Here is a 20,900-nt window from a genome sequence, read left to right as displayed (position 1 = left end):
AAATGAATTAATGAAACCTAAGTCGATTATTGCATAATAGGTACAGTAAGTTATATAACTATCATCATAATCAGAACCAACAGGCTGGTTGTCCTTCCTTGACCTTTGTGCTTATTATGGTGGTGGAATGTAACTAGGTACATTTACTCAAGAACTGTACTCAAGTACAATTTTGAGATTCTGCTTTACTTGAGTATTTCCATTTTATACTTTATACCTCTACTCCACTAGATTTCAGCGGGAAACATTGTTGCCTACTTTTCATGGAGTTACTGGTTACTTTACAGATTAAGATGATTTTACATACAAAACATCAGTGGTGGAAGAAGTATTCAGATCCCTTACTTAAGTAATAATAGAAATAGTCTAAAAATACTCCATTACAAGTCAAAGTCATTAAAAAAGTATGGCAGTATTATCAGCAAAATGTACTTACAGTACCAAAAGTAAAAATACCCATTCTGCAGACTGGTTTCTTTAAGAGTGTTATAATATTATAGTATATTATGTTGTTTGTTTGTTTTTATCACTAAAAAATATACATAAGAGCATTTTAAGGTTGTAGTTCATCAATTTGGAGCCAATTTTAGATACTTTGGATAGATTACTAATAAAGTTACTGCATCATATTATATAGGTTTATCATATGTTTTTTCAACAACAACAACAACAACAACAATAATAATAATAATAACAATAATAATACATGTGTTTATATAACACCATTCACACACTAATGCAGCTCAAAGTGCACAACAAAATTTAAAAGAAAAGAGCAGACAATTTAAACAAAAGTGAGAATACTTAAATATATAATTTTATGTAAAATCTTTATCTGAAAAACAACTAGTGGCAAATACAAGTAGTGGATTAGGAAGTAGAATATTTCCCTCTGAAAAGTGGAGACGTACAAAGCAGCATAAAATGGAAATACTCAAGTAAAGTACAAGTACCTAAAAGACCAGTACTTGAATACATTTACTTAGTTGCATTTCACCACTGCAAAAGTGGTTTATAAAATCAGTTTATAAAATATGACCCATTTGATAGAACACTATCAAACAGTAGGCCTATATAAGCTAGTTCATTTAAATCCAGGACATATTTGTAATATGGTATTTTTAATGATCTGAATATTACCACTGGCCTTTACAAAAAAAAGTTGGTTCAGTCTGGACCAGGTCTGGACGAGAAAATATTAGTTCATATCAGTGGGACCATAAAGTGGGACTGATGATGTCTTTAACACGTTACGTGATGTGACGTGATGATTACGTTCCAACCGAATGGAGCATTTCATTGGCTGCGACCTTAGCAACCACAGGAGTCCATAGTAACGGAGAAGAACACAGCAAGGAATAAGTTCTGATGTTTTTTAGCCACAAATCTGTCATTTCTACTAATGTACTTAGACTATTAGTATTACATTCACAGTTATTATAGATTTAATCATTGCTACAAAAGCTCAAAGCATCACTGCAACCGTCATCTTTTTAAAATGGGAGACAAAAACCAACAAACCCGTCCCAAACGTATTTTTGTCAACGACGTCGACAGGTATTCCTCCAAGCACATCGCTAGGGTAAGGTAAAAATATGTATATTGTTCGTTTAAACTGAGCGGTCTTTCGCCAGTTAACGCTAAAACTGCAGTTTGTCTTCCACAGTTTTTATCAACATGCGGAGAGACATCTGAAGATGCCGAAGCAGAGGAGCCGTTAGCCTCCCCTGGAGGTCAACCAGCTTTCCAAATAGTCGCGACTGTGTCCTCTTCCTCCACAGACGAGAGAGCAAGCTCTCTGCTAGAGCAATACACGGTGAGTCTAAGAGTAAAAAACTAGTATAAAACTATTAACAGTTAAGCTGTTTCTCTGCTGAACTGTAACAAACTCTGACAAACTGAACTATTAACCCACCACAGCGCCATAATATAACAATATAAGATTTAAGAAGAGGCTAGTCTGCAGAATAAGAACTTTTACGTCTGAATTCTTGAGTACTTTTACTTAAGTAAATATGTAATGTAATGTGTAATGTAAATATGTTTTACTTGTATTTAAGTATTTATAGTGTGGCATTGCTACATTTACTTAAGTAAAGGCTCTGAATACTTTATATAAATAAAAGACAATGTTTAACAGGGTGTACAATGTTCTCTGCAGTCACCAACCCGAGATGAGCTTCTTCAGCACCTGCTGGAGTGTGATGTGGTGGTGTACAACATCTCAGAAAATGCAACACAACAGCAGATTGAAGAGGCAACATGGGCACTCACAGGTAAGGGAATGAGGTGAACTTATAACTTTGAGGCCTGGCATACTTATAATAATGATAATAATAATAATAATAATAATACATTTTATTTATAGAGCACACAAACACTTTACTTAAGCTAAAATGATCATAAAAACAACACACTAAAAACATATAGGCTAACACAATGTTAATCACAGCAGTTGTGAAAAGGTGAGTTTTGATAAGTGATTTGAACATGGACAGATCGGTGCAGTTTCGGATGTGTTAGGGAAGAGAGTTCCAGAGTGAGGGGGCAGCTATGGAGAAGGCTCTGTTGCCCCAGGTCTGGTGCTTGGTCCTGAGTGGTGGAGACAGGAGGTTGGCATCAGAGGAGCGAAGGCTGTGGGAGGGAGTGTGGTGGTGGAGTAGGTCGGTAAGGTAGGAGGGGGCCTGGTTATGGAGGCTTTGTGAGCGAGGAGAAGGACTTTGAATTGGATCCGTTGTGGGACAGGGAGGCAGTGGAGGTTCTGGAGGACAGGGGCGATGTGGTCACAAGAGCGGGGGTGGGTGAGCAGTCGAGCAGCAGCGCTCTGGATGTACTGGAGTTTATTAAGTATGCCATAAAGAATGCAGTAGTCAATTCTGGATGTTATGAAAGCATGGATCAAAGTTTTGGGCACAGAGAAGGAGAGTGATGGGTGGAGCTCTGTTTTTTAGGTGGAAAAAAACAGTATTGCTGTTTCATGTATCCTCCCTGTACTTTTTTTCTTTTTTTTAATAAACAGCTCTTCAGGCTGAGATGGAGAACTTCAAGAGTCGGAAAATGTTCATCTTAGTCTCGACAGTGATGACGTGGGCCATGACCAAGCCACAAAATCCGGTAAGCCTGGAGAAAATTTTCGCTAATTGCCCAATGCATAAAGTTTCACTAGCATCATTACAGTTTCTCTCCTCAGGATGAAACAGATGTTCTGTTAACAGAAGAAGAGTACAGAAGAAGAAGGCCGCATCCCAGTTTCAGAAACCACAACAACCTGGAGAAACTTGTGCTCAAACTGGGCAGAGGTGTAAGTAGGTTATTGTGATAAAAAAATTCAATATACTCAAAAAATACTCCAACACTCCCAATTTCATCATTAGCAATATTAAAATGTTCAGAGAATACCGGCACCACAAAATGAGTTAAGCTGAATTTAGCTTCTGTTCTTTGATTTTTACAATCTTACAGAAAAAGGCCAAGCTTACTGGCTATGTTTTAGCTGCTGGTCTTCAGTATGGAAAGGGAGAGAACCTCTTCCACTTCTTTTTCAAGGTAGATATTAACCTAATCAATGTGACACAGTATTTCTTTCTGTACTGTCTGTATAATTAGCATTTTGTATTTTCTAACAGGTGTCTTGGTTGATGCTGTATCCAAAAGTTCCTGTATTTGGAGAAGGCACAAATTTCATCCCCACGATTCACGTATATGACCTTGCAGGGTGATCTTGATTTACTGTACTTCGGCGTATATAATTTGTTTGTTGAGACAATTAGTGCAGTGCTGGACTGACTGTGATCCGTTTTCAGGGTGATACAAAACATCATTCAACTCAAGCCAAAGTCAAAGTACATTCTTGCCGTCAACGATTCCAAGAACACTTTGGAGGAGATTGTAAAGGTAACCTCGTCATAAATAAGAATGTACATTAAAGTAGTAGTGTAGTAAAAATATTACTGTAGGGTACACTGGTGACTCTTTCTCTCCACATGTTTCTTATCACTCTACTGTGAACTAACAAGCAAAATGACAAAAAATAGAAAAAAAAAAACTAATAAATAACTCTCTCTGACACTTGACCCTTTAGATGATAAGCGATGTACTTGGGCCAGGGGAAATTAACAAAGTACCAGAACAGGAAGCCATCACCATGATGGCCTTTAAGGTGCAGTATGTGATTATTTTTGCTTATTTCATGTAACTTGGAATCTAGTCTGGGTTATCATTCATGAGTTTTTCCATGCCCAGTTAATATTTATCACTATGATCAAGCATCTCCAGGCTTCTTTTACAGACTCTTTTTTTTTTTTAGTTAGAATACCCAACTGAGCTTTAGAGTACAGTCTAAACTATTCTGTTCAATCCATTTGCTAGATTTTATATCCAGGATGACAATGCTGGCTCTAGGCTAAGAGTTTTTCTCTGGCTTTGACTGAGAGTTGGTCAGGGCCACAAACATAAAATTGACTGGGTTGTCTGTGCTAGTCATGAAACTCTGCATGCTCTTGGCTCACTAAAACAGACAAAGTTTGTGTTTCTCATCTCAGCCAGAGGAACTGGAATACCTAAGTATCAACCTCCGCCTGGATGCTTTTATTATAAAAGACTCCTTCAACCTCCGCTGGACGTCTGAAACTGGGATGGTTGAGAACATGGAGAGTATTGTGGAAGAATACAAAGACACCAGGCAGCTACTTGTAAGTGTTCAAGTCCATGAAATGAAGAACTGAATTGCTATTAGATACATATAAGCCTTAATAGCAGCCACTGTTACACTGGAAAACCTGTTCAGCAAGTCTGAAGGGCCAGAGTGTTCAAGAGATGTCCCAACACTGGTACACAATAAAAAAGGTCCCATGACTCATGAATTAAACCAGATATCCCCTTTATTCATCTACTGTATGTCTGTAGCCAATTAGGATCTGCCTTGTTGGACCTCCAGCTGTGGGTAAAACCACTGTTGCAGAGAAGCTCTGTAAGCATTACCAAATACACCACATCATGATCAAAGAGGTCATTGAAGAAAAGACTACAGGACTGGTAAGTGAATGCAGAGATCTTCATTTGTCTCTAACTGCTGTAACATTACAAAAGGAAACATGCTGCCCTCTTGTGGAAATTAATTATCTTTTAAAACTAGATGCATTTCATATTTGGCTGTATTTTGAAATTTGCACAACATCAGTAATGTCATTTTTTCACATTTATTGTTCTTTTTTATGTTTCTCTCTATATGCTAAAGAAGGAAATAGTGAATGGAGCTGACCCTGAATATGTCAGTGAAGAGGTGATGGATGCTGCACAGAGACAACTGGAAAATATCAACAAAAGCATGGAAATGAATGCAGGTTAGATATAAAAGCACAGAGTGGTGTTACCAGTCTCTCCTCATCTCGTCTGTTGTCTCCTCATACAAAAAAAATATATATGTATGTACATATATGTTCTGTTGGTATTGTGCCAGACTCAAAAAACAACAAAGTAGAAATTTTATTTTGGTTCATTAACAGCATTTAAAAACTTAAGTTATTACTCCATAAAATGTGTGAAGGAGACATGACCAGAAAAACTTAGCCCATTTCTATAAGGTCATTTTACTAAGTTGAATTATTGATGGGTTGTTATTCCACAGAGTCTTTTAGTGTCTCACTATTTTGGTCCTTTAGGTCGACTCGCTGACCATCTAGTTTTTGACATTTTGCAAGAAAAGCTGAATTCAAAGCCATGTAGGAACCATGGATTTGTTCTCGATGGCTTCCCTAAGACTTATGAGCAAGCAAAGTTGATTTTCTCTGGTGAGTTTAATCCATTAATCTAATTGCAATATAATATTTAATAATATTTACTGCCCTAAAGTGTATGAACCGTTTTTATTATTCAGATGAAGAAACGGAGAACCGAGATTTGATGTCCAGAACCCCTGTGTACAACAAGAAGATCACTCCAGGTTATTAATTTACTCATAATATTAATTCACCACAACAGTCTAACTAACTTACCAATACTCTCCTCATAATTAATAATACAAAACATTTTGGTTGAAGCATCATCTGATCACACTTGTTTTATGTTTTACAGAGAATGTATTTGCATTAAATGCCTCTGATGATTTCCTGACAAAAAGAGTACAAGGACTTCCACAGAGTGTGGCAGAGAAAATGCGCTACACCCAGGACGAGTTTATCTCTCGTCTGATGAGATACAAACAACTGAGTGACGCTGAGGAAACCCTGCTGGACTACTTTGATGAGCTTGAGATTCACCCAGAACATATTGGTAATGTCCTTAAAGCCATGATGTATATATCAGAGCAAAATGGGATTCAGACTGCAATAAAGAAACAATTTTATTATTACAAAATGCATAAATAGCAATGCACAAACACGATATTTAAAAGTATCTCAGATCTAGAAAATGAAATGAAAGGTAACAGTGTGATCGCTGAGAGTATTTGTGTGTTTAACAGTGCTTTGTTGTACATTTTACTGTGTGACTATGACAAATGTGAGGTTATTATTGCACTGGTGGTGTTGTTGGTCTTGAAATGACTTGACAAGATTTTCCATAAACCCCACTGCTTCATTTTTCAAAGACATTTTCTGTTGAAGATGATAAACTTGTTGTAAGTGATGTTTCTGACAGTATCTGGCGTATTAAGATTAAAGATTGGTGAAGATTCAGCACTGGTGGCCCTGGAAACACAGCCATCTTCCTTTTCTGTGTCATTAATCAATCTGAGTTTGTACCATAAGGCAATATGCAATTGCAAACGACATAAGATGCAGTTGAGAGATTTGTAGAAGCTGCCACAGTTTACAGTGAGTGTGTCTTGTTCCTCTCCAGAAGTCAACACAGATGATCCAGAGTACATAGACATTATGAACAAGATCACTGAGATGGTGGGGATTCCCAAGAACTACGGCCTCAGTCCAGAGGAGCAGGAGGAGGAGGACAGACGACAAGAGGAAGAGAGGAAGCAGAAACTGGCCACTGAAGCTGCTGAGAAGAAACGCAGGAATGAGGCTACACTAGCTGAAATGGCTGCTCAGTATGAGGAGTGGGTAAGAGAGATACATGTTGCATGATACAATCACAGATGGAAGTGATAAACTGATTGCCATGCGTCATTGGGATAGGTTACACAATACAGTACAAGAGAGAGGATGTGTAATCTAAGAAGAAGAAGAGATAGAATAGATCCATTCTTTACTGGAGTGGCTACTAACTGTGGTAGAAGTAGATTTCTAGAATGAATTTATGCAAAAAAAACAAAAACAAACAAACATACAAAAAAATGTACTCCACTGTGATGCAGTAAACTTTTGGGGCAAATCAATATTCAATTACATTCAGTTATATAAATGTGAAATGATGCAGGGTTTCAGGACCATATAAGTCACAAACAACAAAATCTAAAACACAGAGAAAAATGCATATATAATATATAATATTAAAATATAACCCATATAGTAGGAACAAAACACATGAGAAAAAGATAAAAGAAAACTGTACAGTATGTATGTGTGTGCTTATACATCAATAATTATGTATCAGTGTCCTGTGGAGGGAAGAAAAACTTTACTTTAAATTAATACATTCATTTCTACTCAATTATTCAGTTATTCTTATATTCATATGATCCCATAAGTTTATATAATGTTGATGTAAAGACGTTTCTCTTGTGATCAGGCTGTGATCAATGACTTATGACTTATGTGTGTACACATAAGCCATTGATGAAATTGAAAATAAAAAAAAAACTTGCTTTGGCCGTTTGATAAGTCAGTTTAATAAAAGCAAAGTAGGTGTTACTAATAACATTAACAATGGCTCTGTTATGTAACAGTGATCCAGCATGCAGAACACCAGGGCCCTGGAACTGAAACAGTTAGATTGAAGGCAACCATTATTTGTTATTGATTACACCTGTGCTTCTCCAACTGTGACATATCAACGTGTTGTCAGTTCTTTTATTATTCTTCATTAGCAGAAGAATTTGTCGGAGGTGAAGAGGCAGGAATACGAGCTGCTGGAAGCTCGCTGTCTTCCTCTGAGGAACTACCTGATGAAGTATGTGATGCCCTCGCTCACTGAGGCCATGTTAGAGTGCTGCAAGATCAAACCAGAGGACCCTGTCGACTTTTTGGTATCAATACACCTTCTTATATATTGTAGATCCTCAGCTGATGTTTAACCAAACTGGCTCTTTTAAACATCAGGGAATTGACGCAGCTGTTGTATTTTGTTTTCGCAGGCTGAACATCTTCTTCGAAACAACCAACAAGATTAAAAATCAATCTCACAAAGACATGATCCAACACAAATATTGATTTCCAGCATTTGAGGCTGTTTTTATTCCACAGTAATTAACATATATCAAGAGATAATTGTACCAAACATTGTTATGTAAAATGAAAAGAGTGATGCATCAGTGTTACAGGCTTATAGTAAATATGAAGAAATGTAATCAGTAAAATTGATGCATTGTAGGTATACTGTGATTTAACAGAAACACATTTAACAAACTTCCTATACTAAAAACTACACTTTCAGTGTGAGAAACATATTTTTTAAATGTCACTTTGTGTGGGACTTGGCTGAGGATGCATGTCAGAGCTCTATAGTTAAGCCAGGTTTCCTCTCATTAGAGAATTTGACCTCTTAGGGCATCCATCTGGGTTATGACTCAGCACCCTGCTGTAGAGTCAGCGCTTCCTGGAAGAACCACACTCATACTGGTCTTATTCCAGCAAAGATGTAAACACAATGTGCACAAGCTCTTCTGTTGCAGGAGAGATTAACGAATAATAAATAAATATATTAAAATATGTAATGATGAATATGTTCCTTTCATGGATTAAATAAGAAAATCACTGTGGTTCCATATTTTATTCAAACTTAAAAGAAAATCTCATGTCTTATGATCCATATATTTATGAGATTAATAAAAATAAAAAAGGTCAACAATTGTTTTACTTATGAAAGAGTCTAAGTCAGTCTAAGTACAAAACTTAAAAGCCTGCGTACATACATAACAATTATGTAAGGTAATGGGCTTTAATTGTGCATTCACTTACAGTAGTTATACAGTTTGAAATCTTTGTTTCAATCCAGTCATCTTTTTTTTTATTAAAGTCTGCTCTCTCAACACTAGGTGGTGCACAAATTCCTTCTATAAACTACACAGGAAAAAGAGAGACCAGCAGATGTTTTTTTAAACTGAGTACATTTTTCTCATCTTCAGTCAAAGGCATGACAGTGTTCTCTAAATAAAATGCATTGAGTTCCGAGTGCTTTGCACTGCTGTGCTAAGTAATTAGTCTGCTTGTGGAAAGGGCCTTTGTTCTGATATCGTTGTAAAGTTTTCATAAAATAGGAATGTGTCGCTCCAGTTGGTGAGGATATTAAAGTCAAACGGGTGTCTGGAATTTGCTTTGTAGCTTGTTCGTGACTGAGGAACTGAGCTTCTCCAGCTAATTAGATGCTGTCTGCAGGCTGCGTCGTATGGAAAATAAATCACAACATAATAGGAATACTTTCACAGTCATAGTTTGCACTAGACTTTTATTTTAGTTGATGGCATAGTTATTCGTAGCTGTCACAAAACATACTGCAAAACTGTATAATGGTTCTTTTGATAGCTTTGTACATTTTAATAACTCAAATAGTTATTCATACACATCTACACAAGACTCAAATTCTGAGCTTCATTTCAGTTTTTCACAGAGAAAAAGGCGACACTAGACTGTAAAAGCAAACTGCTTTTATCTGGCTTTTACTGTACTCTTTACTATGTTGAATTATTTCTTGTTTCATTCGTTCGAGGCCAGAATAGCTGTGACCTAAAGCAGCAAAAGACACTGCACACCTGCGGCTCACCCACACAGGTGTTTTCACTTATTTTTCCTGATTAGACTTCTTCCCAGGACAGGGATAGGGTTGCATCTTTTAAGGCAGAATCATCTTACACTTTTATCATTTTTATTGATATATTGAGTTTAGTGACATCAAAAAGCTTGGCTCTGCTCACCTTGAACCTGATGCCACCCATGGCCGCTAGATGCTCCAACTGACTCTCATTCAAAAGGTGTCAACTTCTCTTTACAAATACTAAGTCAATCAGTTTTTTCAATGAGTCATTGTGGTCTCAGTTGCTAAATGTGGGCCCTCTAATTAGTGTGCTGGTGGTAATTTTAGAAATTATTGAGCCTTTAATAAGATTTGCTCTTCCCGGCTCCGGGACTCACTGAGTCGGGCTATTGTCACAATATTTCACTAAGTTTAATGTCACTTGATTAACATATCTGCTGTGTAACATTAAACTAAGTGTGCACTGGTCGGAGGTTTTCCCAGTAAGCTAGCGTTAACTTCTGTCCGAGGCATAAAATGTATATATAGATGGACGTAGTGAGATGTGACATCACTCATTGGTTTGCATTGCAGTCATTGTGAAGCCCAGAGTCGCAGTTTATGGTCGGCACCATCTTTTCTATTTGGAGCCAGGACCTTCCAAATAAGGAGTGTGGCGTGTTGCCTTTCCCACTCTGGAAACACGCCCTGCTACCTCAGACCCAAGCTAATGCTAGCTTACTGGGAACACCAAGCAGTACACACTTGGCTAACTAGGCTAACATTAGCTACTTCAGCTAAATTGTGCTATCAAATATTACGACAACAGTCTGACTCAGTGCGAGTCCCGGGGCCGGGGAGAGCAGCAGGTGAACCAGCTGCCAATCACAGCTGTCAATCAACACCCACACAGCAGACATCAAAGCTACTATAAGTCTTCAAATCTTATTAACGGAGCAATAATTTACAAAATGACCACCAGCACACTTATTAGAGGGCCTGAATTTAGAGATTGAGACCATAATGACTTGTTAAAAAACATACTGATTTATTATTTCTGGAAAGAAGTTGATGCATTTTGAACAGGAGTCAGTTGGAGTATCTGGCAGCCGTCAGTGACATTGCACTTACTTCCGCACTGGCTTCGACCTCAAACCATGGTAATTGCCACTTCGTTTTCAAGTAGTGGGGCATGTTTCCAGAGCATGAAAGGCAACACCCCACACTCCTTATTTGGAGGGCCATTTTCTAAACAGAAAAGATGGCACCAGCCATAAGCTGCAACTCTGGGCTTCAAACCAGCTCCAACGCAAACCAACAGGTGACATCACACCTCACTACACCCATCTTTGTATAGAGTCTATGCTTTGAACAAATGACAAATTACTTAAAGAGACCAGTAATAGCAGTAATTCTTATAGTAATACCTGCTGTTTACCACCTGGTCAATAAGGTGAAGAGCTTGTTCACAATAGATTTTATGCAGTGTATGTGTGATAGAGGATAAAACATTGGCAAATGACGCTGTAATGTGCAGGAGGGCAAAAGGCAGACCCATTCAGCCAAAATAACAATGTTAGCAGTGACACTGAGAGCGCCAGAGCGGTCTGGCAGAACAAATCAGGACAGACTTCCCCTGCAGGGAGCAGTTCCAGCTCTGTCACTGACATTCAATTTCATATTTATGGGGAGAAATGACAGGATGTCCTGCCAAACACCCACGATTCCCATAACTCATGTATTCAATGTGTGGTTGGTTCAGCTTTTACTGGACCCCAAACTCAGACAGCCCCCTCCTCACTTCAAGTATTTTACTGCTTGAATAGTGAAACTGCATATTTAAGGTTATTTTTCTTGCTATGTGCTGGAGCAGGTTAGTGGTAGAAAACAGTAATGGTAGCAGTACATAGACTAAAAGTAACAGTTGTGGTGGAAGATGTTTGTTAACCTTATTGCAAACTGATCCTCACAGTACTAGCACATGCATTTTATTGCTTGCGATGCCTGCCAGGTGCAGATTGAAACTTCTGTATCTGAAATATCTTAAAGCACTAAACTCCACCTGTCTGTCCAAAAAGTTTCGAAGAAATGTTGAGAATTCACTGTAAATCACCAAAGCTGTATTTGCTCTCAAGTCTGTTTGGAAAACATGAGTCATCTTTCCAGATGGTCAGGCTTCCTCTGTTGTGTTGAAACTTCTCACCTGCTCCAAAGCATGCTGGGAAAAAGACAAATGAATAGGCCCAATATTGTAACCTTCCTAGAGTCTCCTGGTCCTGCTATATAATATCACTGCTATTATCATACCATTAACATTTCTCCTGCTACTATTACTGCTGCTACTTTAGCATTAAAGCAAGTATGACAATCACTGCTACAATTTTATTACTATCACTATTTCTACTTATTACTAGCTACTGTTCAAAAGTATAGTGATAACAAATACTGCTGTAACATGTAATTATTGGGTTTTACCCTTTACCAAATAATTGGGCAAGGTGAACAAAATATGAATTGATCATTTTGGTGAGGTCACTTTAAAGTCAAATACATTTTTATTTGTATAGTCCAATATCATAAATCACCAATTTGCCTCAAGGCACTTTACAATTGTTAGAGCCTCAATTCAGATAAGGAAAACCTCCTCCAAAAAACCCTTTAATGGGGAGAAAAGTTGTAAAAAGTTATGTTTTTGAAAACATTCTAACATCTGATAAAGGTCAGCAACAGTAGTTGCAAGTGAAGTGTTTTAGCCTAATGACAGTGCTAAAGAATATCCAAATATGGTCAAATGTCTAATTAACGCTTGAACAACAACATGCATCATGGGATGTTTTTCATTGCCTGTGCACCTTATATACCATCACGTACAGTACTGTATATCTGAGGCTGCATGATTGCATGCATTTAGCAGTCCAGAGGGACCAAATTATTACAGGAGACCCATATATAGATCATATTTTATTTTTTTTAACTTTTATTTATTCAGGGATTTTTCAGTGAGAGGAAATCTCTCTTTTGCAGGAACACCCTGATCACATTCACACAATTAAACATATTCACACCTGGAAGCTGCCCAGTACAACCACAGTCTGACCTGCTGGCCACTGAGACTCCACTGCAGCAGTTGGGGTTAAGGGCCTTGCCCTTGGTGGTAATAAAGGAGGGGCAAGCACTGCTTTTTCACTTTCCCCACCCAGATTTATCCAATTATTTGCTTAAGTGATCCTTTAAATTGTGTTAACCACATTCATGAGGCTGCTCAGATACCATCATTCCTGAATAATTTCCCAGCTTTTTCCAAAACATTTCCGAGAAAAGAATATATGAATTGATGTTTATTATACAGAAAAAAGACAGTGTCCAATTAGTGCACTTCTAATTGATTAATTCCAATTAATTTCTAGCTTTACCACTGAATCACTGAAATCTTAGCAAGTGTACAGCAGGTCTGAACATGAAAAATGTGAATTTTTTCAACAGCTAAGCACACAATTCAATATATATGAAGAATACATTTTTAATAATAAATGAATAATTATTGATTATTTAGTTAATATATACTTAATATATTACTTATATACCACATACCTACATCACATATAAGCAACTGATCAATTAATGAATATCATCCACCTCATAAAATGTGTTTAATTACACTGTGACTCACTGACAACATTATGAGTCATCTGGTGAATGCCCTCAGTACCCCTCCCCCCAAATATACAGCATAAATACACAACGAAATAAAAACCCTTCAGTATTGGACTTTAAACTCCCACATTGGTCACAGCCAGAGGTCACAGTCTGGTCTACCATAATGGCCGCTCTCCAACTGAGAACCTTTAATTCAGGATGCCAGAAATAATGTAACAGTGAAGACTTTCACCTGAACAAGCGAGGAACAAGGAAGAAAAGGTCTCATTCTGTGGTTCAGGGCGGCGGCTCCAACAGCTGAAATACAGAACAGTTATAGTGAAAATGCAGTCTTGTCTTCCTGTTTTATTGAATTCATCTTTCATTTGAGCAGTTTCCCTTTGGGTGTTATCGCCTTCTCATGTTGTCTCTGCTTTGCCTTTGTAAACTCTGCATTTGGATACATGCTGTAGCAATAAACTGTCTTCTTTTAACTTTGTTTCTGGAGGTATTATCCATGACAGCAAGTAGGACTTTCTTACTAGTAGCAGACTGTCAGTCTGTGCTGCTGTTTTTTTCATTTTCATTGATATGTGTGTTCCTGTGTGAAGAAAATATGATGTCATCCTCTCCATAGTCCATCCTCCGTCTACAACACAGTGTGTGTATAGGTGCACGCGCATATGTGTGAGAGAGAGGGAAAGAGGACTTGTGTAAAAGGGAAAGGGAAACACATTTTTCTTCTCTTGGTTAAACAGTAAAGTTTAAGTTTAGTTTACTGTTAAACAGTAAAGTTAACAATGGTGGCAAATGGTCTGCACTCAGCGAGTGTGTGTTTGTGTGTGTGTGTGTACTAGGTATTCCTCATGTTGTGGGGACTTAAATCTGTTTACACAGTCATATGTGGGGACTTGCCTCCCTTTTTAGGAAAAAAACAAGTCCCCATCATGTAAATAATTAAATTTTAGGGTGAAGACTCGGTTTAAGGTTAAGGTGAGGGTTAGGCAAGTATGGTTAGTGTAAATCTCCAGGAAATTAATTTACGTCAGTGTAATGTCCTCTGAGGTCATGTGATGGAAACACGAGTGTGTGTGTGTGTGTGTGTGTGTGTGTGCGTGCGTATAAGACATAGAGTGAGGTCTGTGGTGGTCCCGGTTGGCCATGTTGTTTTATCTGCTGGGCTTCCAGTCACAATAACCTCTACCACCCTTGTAGTGGTCACACACAGACACACGCACGCACATACACAAAGACACACAAGATGGAAATAGCATCCACTGTCTCCTGTGGTGGTCACCCTAACATCTGCTGGTGGTTGAAAATGCTAGAAAAGGACCACACACACACAAACATCTACACACACACACACACACACACACACACACCATGCTATGGCCGTACGAAGACTGTTTCTCATTGTTATAACACACACACACACACACACACATACACACATACCATGGATACCACAAGTAGTACTGCATATCATGTTGTCAAACTCCAAGTAAGAAATCATTCATTCCAACCCCATGTGTCTGCCATATTGACCTACCTCACACCAGAACATGGTGTCACATGTTAATGTGCGCGCTAACACACACATGCACTTTACCAAGTTGTGTTTAACAGCAGTGTTTGCTTTTGTTGGATAATGAACCTGACATGTCAGTCTAAAGTGTGTGTGTGTGTGTGTGTGTGTGTGTCCTTGCATACAGACATGCTTCATCATGCGTGCAAACCAGTCACCCACAAGGAGTCCAAAAGGTTAACCCTCATTTGTTTCAAACACTTTGTAGACCAACTTGTGGTATCTGTGAGCTGCTGCTGGTGAGGACAGTTTTCCACATGACATTGTCCACATCAAGACAGATTAGAGGTCTGTAACCTGGCAACAACAATTACTGTGCTACCTTGTAAACAGCCCAGGAGAGGATACAATGTAAAATAACATCATGTGACATGATAAATGTCTAAAACTTCTCACAATTTGCTTTGAAATTTGTCTTCTCCAAGTGTTCTGAGAGGCTTAAGAGCTTTACAGAAGTTGCAAACTATAAGCTGGGAACCAACCATAAGGCTTTCAAGACATACAGTACTACTATTTCCACCATGATACACATATGTTTTTGAATCTTGACAGCCAAAAAGAGGCATATATTGTATGAATGGGTATAATACAGAGGTAACTCACTACATGACAGGTAGACTACAATTAGAGTCATGTTGTTGGGCTACCCTCGAAATAGAGAGAGATCACACACCCTTGCATATTCCTGAACTAAAAAACAGTTTGGTTTGTTCATTTATACTGCAAGTTGTGTTGAAGAAGCAAAAAAATGGGGGAAAAAGTGCTCAGTTTGGATGAAATGGTGGATAGAGACACTATGGCAACCGTGGAGACTGTCCTCCTAAGAGAAACGAGACAATAGATCAGTAGGTAATGTCAGTCAGTCGTAATGAGTGACAGATGCTATCTAGTCACCATAATATTTATGACTTGGAGCAGTGACACAGTTTAGATGACGACAAATTTCCTCATTTGGAGGGGGAGGGGTGGATAGAGGATGAAACCCAACTTTACAACAGGAGGCCGATGTTCATTTCCTGTTTCTAAGTAACTACAATCGCTCTCCAACCTTATCCCTGTAATTATTGTTGAAGCCATGAGGATGGAGGTCACCCAACTTTTGTGCCTAAACCTAACCAGACCTTAACCACAGCATTGTCAGATTATAAAACATCATTATTTTTTAACGAAAGTACAGACAAATTATGTTGTCCTGCTGATTACTGCTGATAGTTGAGTCAGATTAGAAAATACTTCTATGTGTTGTTCTGGAGAGTACATGGTCAAACGACGCATTTGGTCGTTTAATTTGAAGGACTTGTTGCAACCAGGACTGTAACTTGCAGAGAGAGCTGGAGGAGAGTGAACATAAAAGAGAGGTCAACCAGTTGAGCTGTGGACTCTGTATTAAAACCTGATGTAGTGGATTATGAATTTTCACTCCCGGCACACATCGCCATTTTATTGTTTTTAAAATTATAATCTCTCCTGCTCACACACATGATGACGATGGTCCTGATTCCAGTAAAAGTATGATTTTATTTCCAGGCTCAGACTGCAGACACACAGGTCTATTTTTCTGAGCCATTTGATTCCTTTTTACTTGGCAGAAAGGGAAAAAATATGATCAATGACATCTTTACTGCTCTGGACACAAATTCAGCCACATTCCCCTCCCATCACCTGTTGATAAATACTGTTTTAATACAATTTATGTAATGAAATATCCCAAAATAAGACTACTTTAGAGACCCCACGAGCTTGATATTTAATTAAAGGAGCACTTCATAGTTTTAACTGTACCATCCACTAAATATCCATTACAATAACATGAACAAAACACTTGAAAAGCAACATCACCCTCTTAAAAACGCCCCTGCAGTGCCTCTACCAGGTCAGTGGCATTCTCCTCATTTATTCACTTTAGTTCCAATTATTTTCCTTTCCACATTTATGATCAGTTGACAGTTATTAATATCTTGCAGCTAACACATACCAGGTGATGTTCTGCACTGAACTCCTGTGAGATCATTCGTCTTTCCAGCATGTGGACTCCTGCTGATCAATCTGGCAGGCGTTTGTGTTTGTGTGCGTTCGCCTGCGTGAGTGAGTTTTGCATGTTTATGATCATGCGCATATTTACGGTAAGAGATGCAGAGGAGTTTGTGTATAAAACAGCTCTGCCAAATTAAATGCGGTACTTTGATGTTAATGTGCTGAGCAAATGAGACCATGGAGTTCATGTTAGAAAAACAAATACATGAAAACAGCATTTACCGTAAATCCTGTTGCTTCCTGTTGCAACATGGATTACTAGAAGGACAAAAAAATAACACAATTCAATGTAATGAGTGGTTTTATGTTTCAGAATAGGTCAAAAATCTCAAAACAGTGCACGAAAACTACTGTTCTGATATCCAAATACTGTACCTGATGCTGCCTGCGTGCCTGTGTTTCCATCCAAAAATTTTCCCTCTCTCTGCTTCCATATCTCTCTCTCTGTGGATATATGATCTTGTGAGTGTATCAGCCAGTTAGTGATGTGCACTTCTAACATGACGGCTAAAATGATACACTCATTTACTTCTTGACAGTCTAATAAACCCTCTCCGGGTCAGGCAGGGGCTAAAAAACTTTGGCCGACATTTACTTTAATCCTCTTGGAGCATTAATTCGAGTAGAGGAAGTGTCAGCAGTTTTACTCGTGACTTCTCAGCAGGCTCCAGGGTAAACAGGCCATCTCAATCAATCACAAAAATATCTCATGGGTTTCCAAATGCTAATGGGAGCCAGGTCTACTCAAACCCCGCCTGACGGAGGAGAGATTCCTGCGAGTCTGAAAAAGGAATGTTTGGACAGCGAGACGATGCCGTTTGAATATAAAGGAGAGCAATGTGATGCAACGCAGAAATAATTACCTGTAGAAAAAAAAAGTCAAAGTTTGGCTTTCCATTGGCCATTCCATTCTGCACAGTGGATTTTCAGTGGAAATCCATCATCCTGAAGAATGAAAGGCTCTTCTGGATATGAATACTTTGAGCTCTTAAGAATCTTGAGGACTTAGGCCTTAAAATCCCTAAAAACCATTTGAGATTTTCCTAAAAGGGAGGCTCTGACTCCAATCTTGTGTATTTTTTCTGTGTTTACATGAGTGTGTGTGCAAGAATGTGTTGTGTAGGTGGGTGGTTGCGTGTGCGTGTGTGTTTGTGTGTTTCAGGCAATGACATTATAAACATCCCATAATTATCTCTGATTGCCTCTGGGACCCCTGTCCTCCTACAAACCCACAGTTGTACGTCTATTATGGTGACATTTGAGTCGCTGTCATGTTTACAGCTTCACCATAATCTGCTCCCCATGGAAACGATTATCTGTATCGAAATCTATTTGTTTAAACAAGAAGACTCTTTGTTTGTCACATTTCACTGTGTCTATTTTGCAACCAAACTTTTCTTAATTTGGAAGTGTTGCATTTGAAATACTACTACGCGTCGCCATCATGCTGTGCAGTGCATATACTGTCCTGACACCAACACACATCTGGTTCCACTGTAAATTATATGCCATATACTACTACTCACAAATAAACACACATATACACGTGAAAGTACAGCATCCTCTACAAGAAAGACTTCAAGCTGAAACCCTGAAGCAAACAGTGTCAGTTGCAAATTTTTTTTTTTATCATATTGCAGCCCTATCGCCTAGTGTTAGGCAATTTACTTGAAAATTGTAATTGATTACTGATTACACATCACTGATTGTAAAAGTCATGACATTACTCATTACTCAGCAGCAAAAGTAACGCATTACTTTACTTGTCACTTTACTTTGTTACTCAGTCATCAGCTCCGTCTAAGTTGCCTTTAAACAACTCAAAATCCTCCACATCCACATGTTGCATCTTCTGTATTTAATACATGTAGTTACAGAAAATGAGATGTAGTTTAACAAGCAGGCAGGATACAGTTTGTAAGGATTTACTGACCATCCAACAGCTAGCGTTAGCGTAGCCTCAGCGACTGCACTCAGCACTCTAGAAGTCCCGACCTCAGCTGCACGATTCACACACCCTCCAATTCTATACAGGGTGACTCCTGAATGTAGGCGTACCCGTGGCTAATGTTAGCAAGCCAGCTAAGAACACACAACATGTGAATCATACATCTACTCCGAAGTACTCTGACAGCTGAACACAGAGACCACACTGATATTGACCCTCCATTAATCCCAGTGAGACAGCCAACATTACTGAATTTCAAATTGTAATTCCACTACACGTTACTGAAAAAAGTAATTATATTACTTCTCAACTCTGGTTGCTTAGAAATTAGATTTATATCCAAATAATTTGCAACAGCAAATATGTTTTGAGATGTACATAATGCTGCCAAATTATGTTTTATATCAAAATAGTGTGGAATCCTTAAATGAATTCATCTCCCAAGCCGCGAAATGTTCATAGCCCACAGAACATATCCTCAAAATGCTTAGAGTTTGGGCTTGCAAGACAATATCACTTGTAGTGACTAAAACATGATTAATGGTTTGCATGGTTATGTTTAAGCACTCAAAGCATTTGGTTAAGGTAAGGGAAAGATACTGAGGAAGTCAAAGGGTTGCATGTCCTCAATTCATATTCCAACCATATAAAAAAATTGTGTAAGTAGATTCACAGTGGTGTAAAATACCGAGGTCATTTTTTATGTTTTTCTGCAAGTTTTTTTCATTTGGCATATCGACTGCTGTTGTTTCCTGCAAAATGTTTGATCATTCAGCTGTTGTCTACTATGTTTTTGAGGTTGGCAAGGTGTGAGAGAAGTGTCTTTAGCTCCTTTTCAACCAAAAGGTTCCAGGAACTAAAATAAAAGCCTAAAAGTCTCTGTTGTTTGTGCAAGATGCTGAATCATTACCTGCTCCAGAGCTGCTGCTTATTAGCTGACTTTGACTCATTACATTAATATGGTGATATTATTAAGCACACATGATTTCAGTTTTCCTGTATTTTTAAATTCCCTACATGCAAGTAAACTCCAGATAATGAAGCAATTTTATGCACAGTGGTGTTTCTGCTTGTTTGTATGTTCAGTGTGTAGTAATAAGGGCAGTATTACACTATTGCATGGTTGAAAAACAGACATAATCTCAGTGTATGGCAGAACCTGGTTGCTTAACACAGATGGGAGGTTATTTAAATTTATAATGACCAACATCCCCTTTCTGGCAGAGCTGCTGCACTGAATCAACGAGGCTTTGCTTCACTTGAAATAAAACAGAAAGGAAGAGAGCAAAGTGTCTGAAAGCAGCAGTTTCCATTCGGTGCAGCTGGACTTCTGTTATTCTAAACACAGGGAGGGAAATGAAGAGAGGATTTTTTTACTGCAGCTCCTCCCAGAACCACTGGGTGAGGGTTAACCAAGGGTCTAACTGTCCAGGGTCATGTGCTGGGTGCAGATTTTAAAGAAACACACCATGTTTTAGGCACTGTAGAATAAACTATCAATTAACCCATTAGGTGATAACATAAATGTATTGTCCATTTGGTAGACTGCTGAATTTTGAAGTCAGTAAGTTAGTAGAGTTCTTCTAGAGTTCTTTTATTGACAATACTTTTTGTTTTTGTCTCATAAATTTTTGAACAACATTTATTCGATGTAGATTGTAGACTGATGTTTTGCACAATCTCTACTTCTTCACCAAATTCACTGTGGAAACAATGAAAAGGTTTTTTTTATAATTCAAAACACTGCATGGTTTCATTATTTTCTTTGCAAGAAATCTGGTATGGCTTCAAGTTCTAATTTTCCTTAGTTTTATTTAATCCTGTTGATAATCGTCTGTCATCAGTCAAGGT

General features: G+C 38.2%; 1 protein-coding gene and 1 long non-coding RNA gene across 3 annotated transcripts; one reads left to right on the top strand and one right to left on the bottom strand.

Moving 5' to 3' along the window:
- The first annotated feature begins 1,309 nt into the window (after nt 1–1,309).
- Nucleotides 1,310–8,827, top strand: LOC122965809 (adenylate kinase 7-like). Of its 2 annotated transcripts, none has more exons than XM_044330032.1 (18): nt 1,310–1,582; nt 1,667–1,816; nt 2,162–2,276; nt 3,020–3,114; nt 3,191–3,301; nt 3,463–3,546; nt 3,627–3,715; nt 3,804–3,894; nt 4,082–4,159; nt 4,542–4,691; nt 4,906–5,034; nt 5,237–5,342; nt 5,661–5,789; nt 5,876–5,941; nt 6,073–6,270; nt 6,838–7,055; nt 7,985–8,140; nt 8,249–8,827. In XM_044330032.1, the coding sequence occupies exons 1-18, from the start codon at nt 1,499–1,501 to the stop codon at nt 8,282–8,284; spliced, it is 2,085 nt and encodes a 694-aa protein (XP_044185967.1). In that variant the 5' UTR covers nt 1,310–1,498; the 3' UTR covers nt 8,285–8,827. The 2 variants fall into 2 exon arrangements, with proteins under 2 accessions (XP_044185967.1, XP_044185966.1); XM_044330031.1 differs by having other exon boundaries at nt 7,982–8,140.
- Nucleotides 8,828–12,454: 3,627 nt separating this feature from the next.
- Nucleotides 12,455–19,793, bottom strand: LOC122965366. Its single transcript, XR_006398211.1, has 5 exons — nt 19,035–19,793; nt 17,477–17,545; nt 17,324–17,359; nt 17,043–17,144; nt 12,455–13,797 (listed from the first exon to the last, which is right to left on the bottom strand). It is a non-coding gene; the product is annotated as an uncharacterized LOC122965366 (long non-coding RNA).
- Nucleotides 19,794–20,900: the final 1,107 nt, after the last annotated feature.

This window comes from Thunnus albacares, chromosome 16 (genome assembly GCF_914725855.1).
Source record: "Thunnus albacares chromosome 16, fThuAlb1.1, whole genome shotgun sequence".
NCBI lineage: Eukaryota > Metazoa > Chordata > Actinopteri > Scombriformes > Scombridae > Thunnus > Thunnus albacares.
This window is presented reverse-complemented; position numbering and strand designations above follow the sequence as displayed.

Excerpts from the sequence above, each read along its gene's own strand:
- LOC122965809 (XM_044330031.1), top strand. The coding sequence starts at position 1,499 with ATGGGAGACAAAAACCAACAAACCCGTCCCAAACGTATTTTTGTCAAC. Across the intron at positions 4,160-4,541 it reads TCACCATGATGGCCTTTAAG|CCAGAGGAACTGGAATACCT; the intron begins GTGCAGTATGTG and ends TTCTCATCTCAG. Across the intron at positions 5,343-5,660 it reads AAGCATGGAAATGAATGCAG|GTCGACTCGCTGACCATCTA; the intron begins GTTAGATATAAA and ends TTGGTCCTTTAG.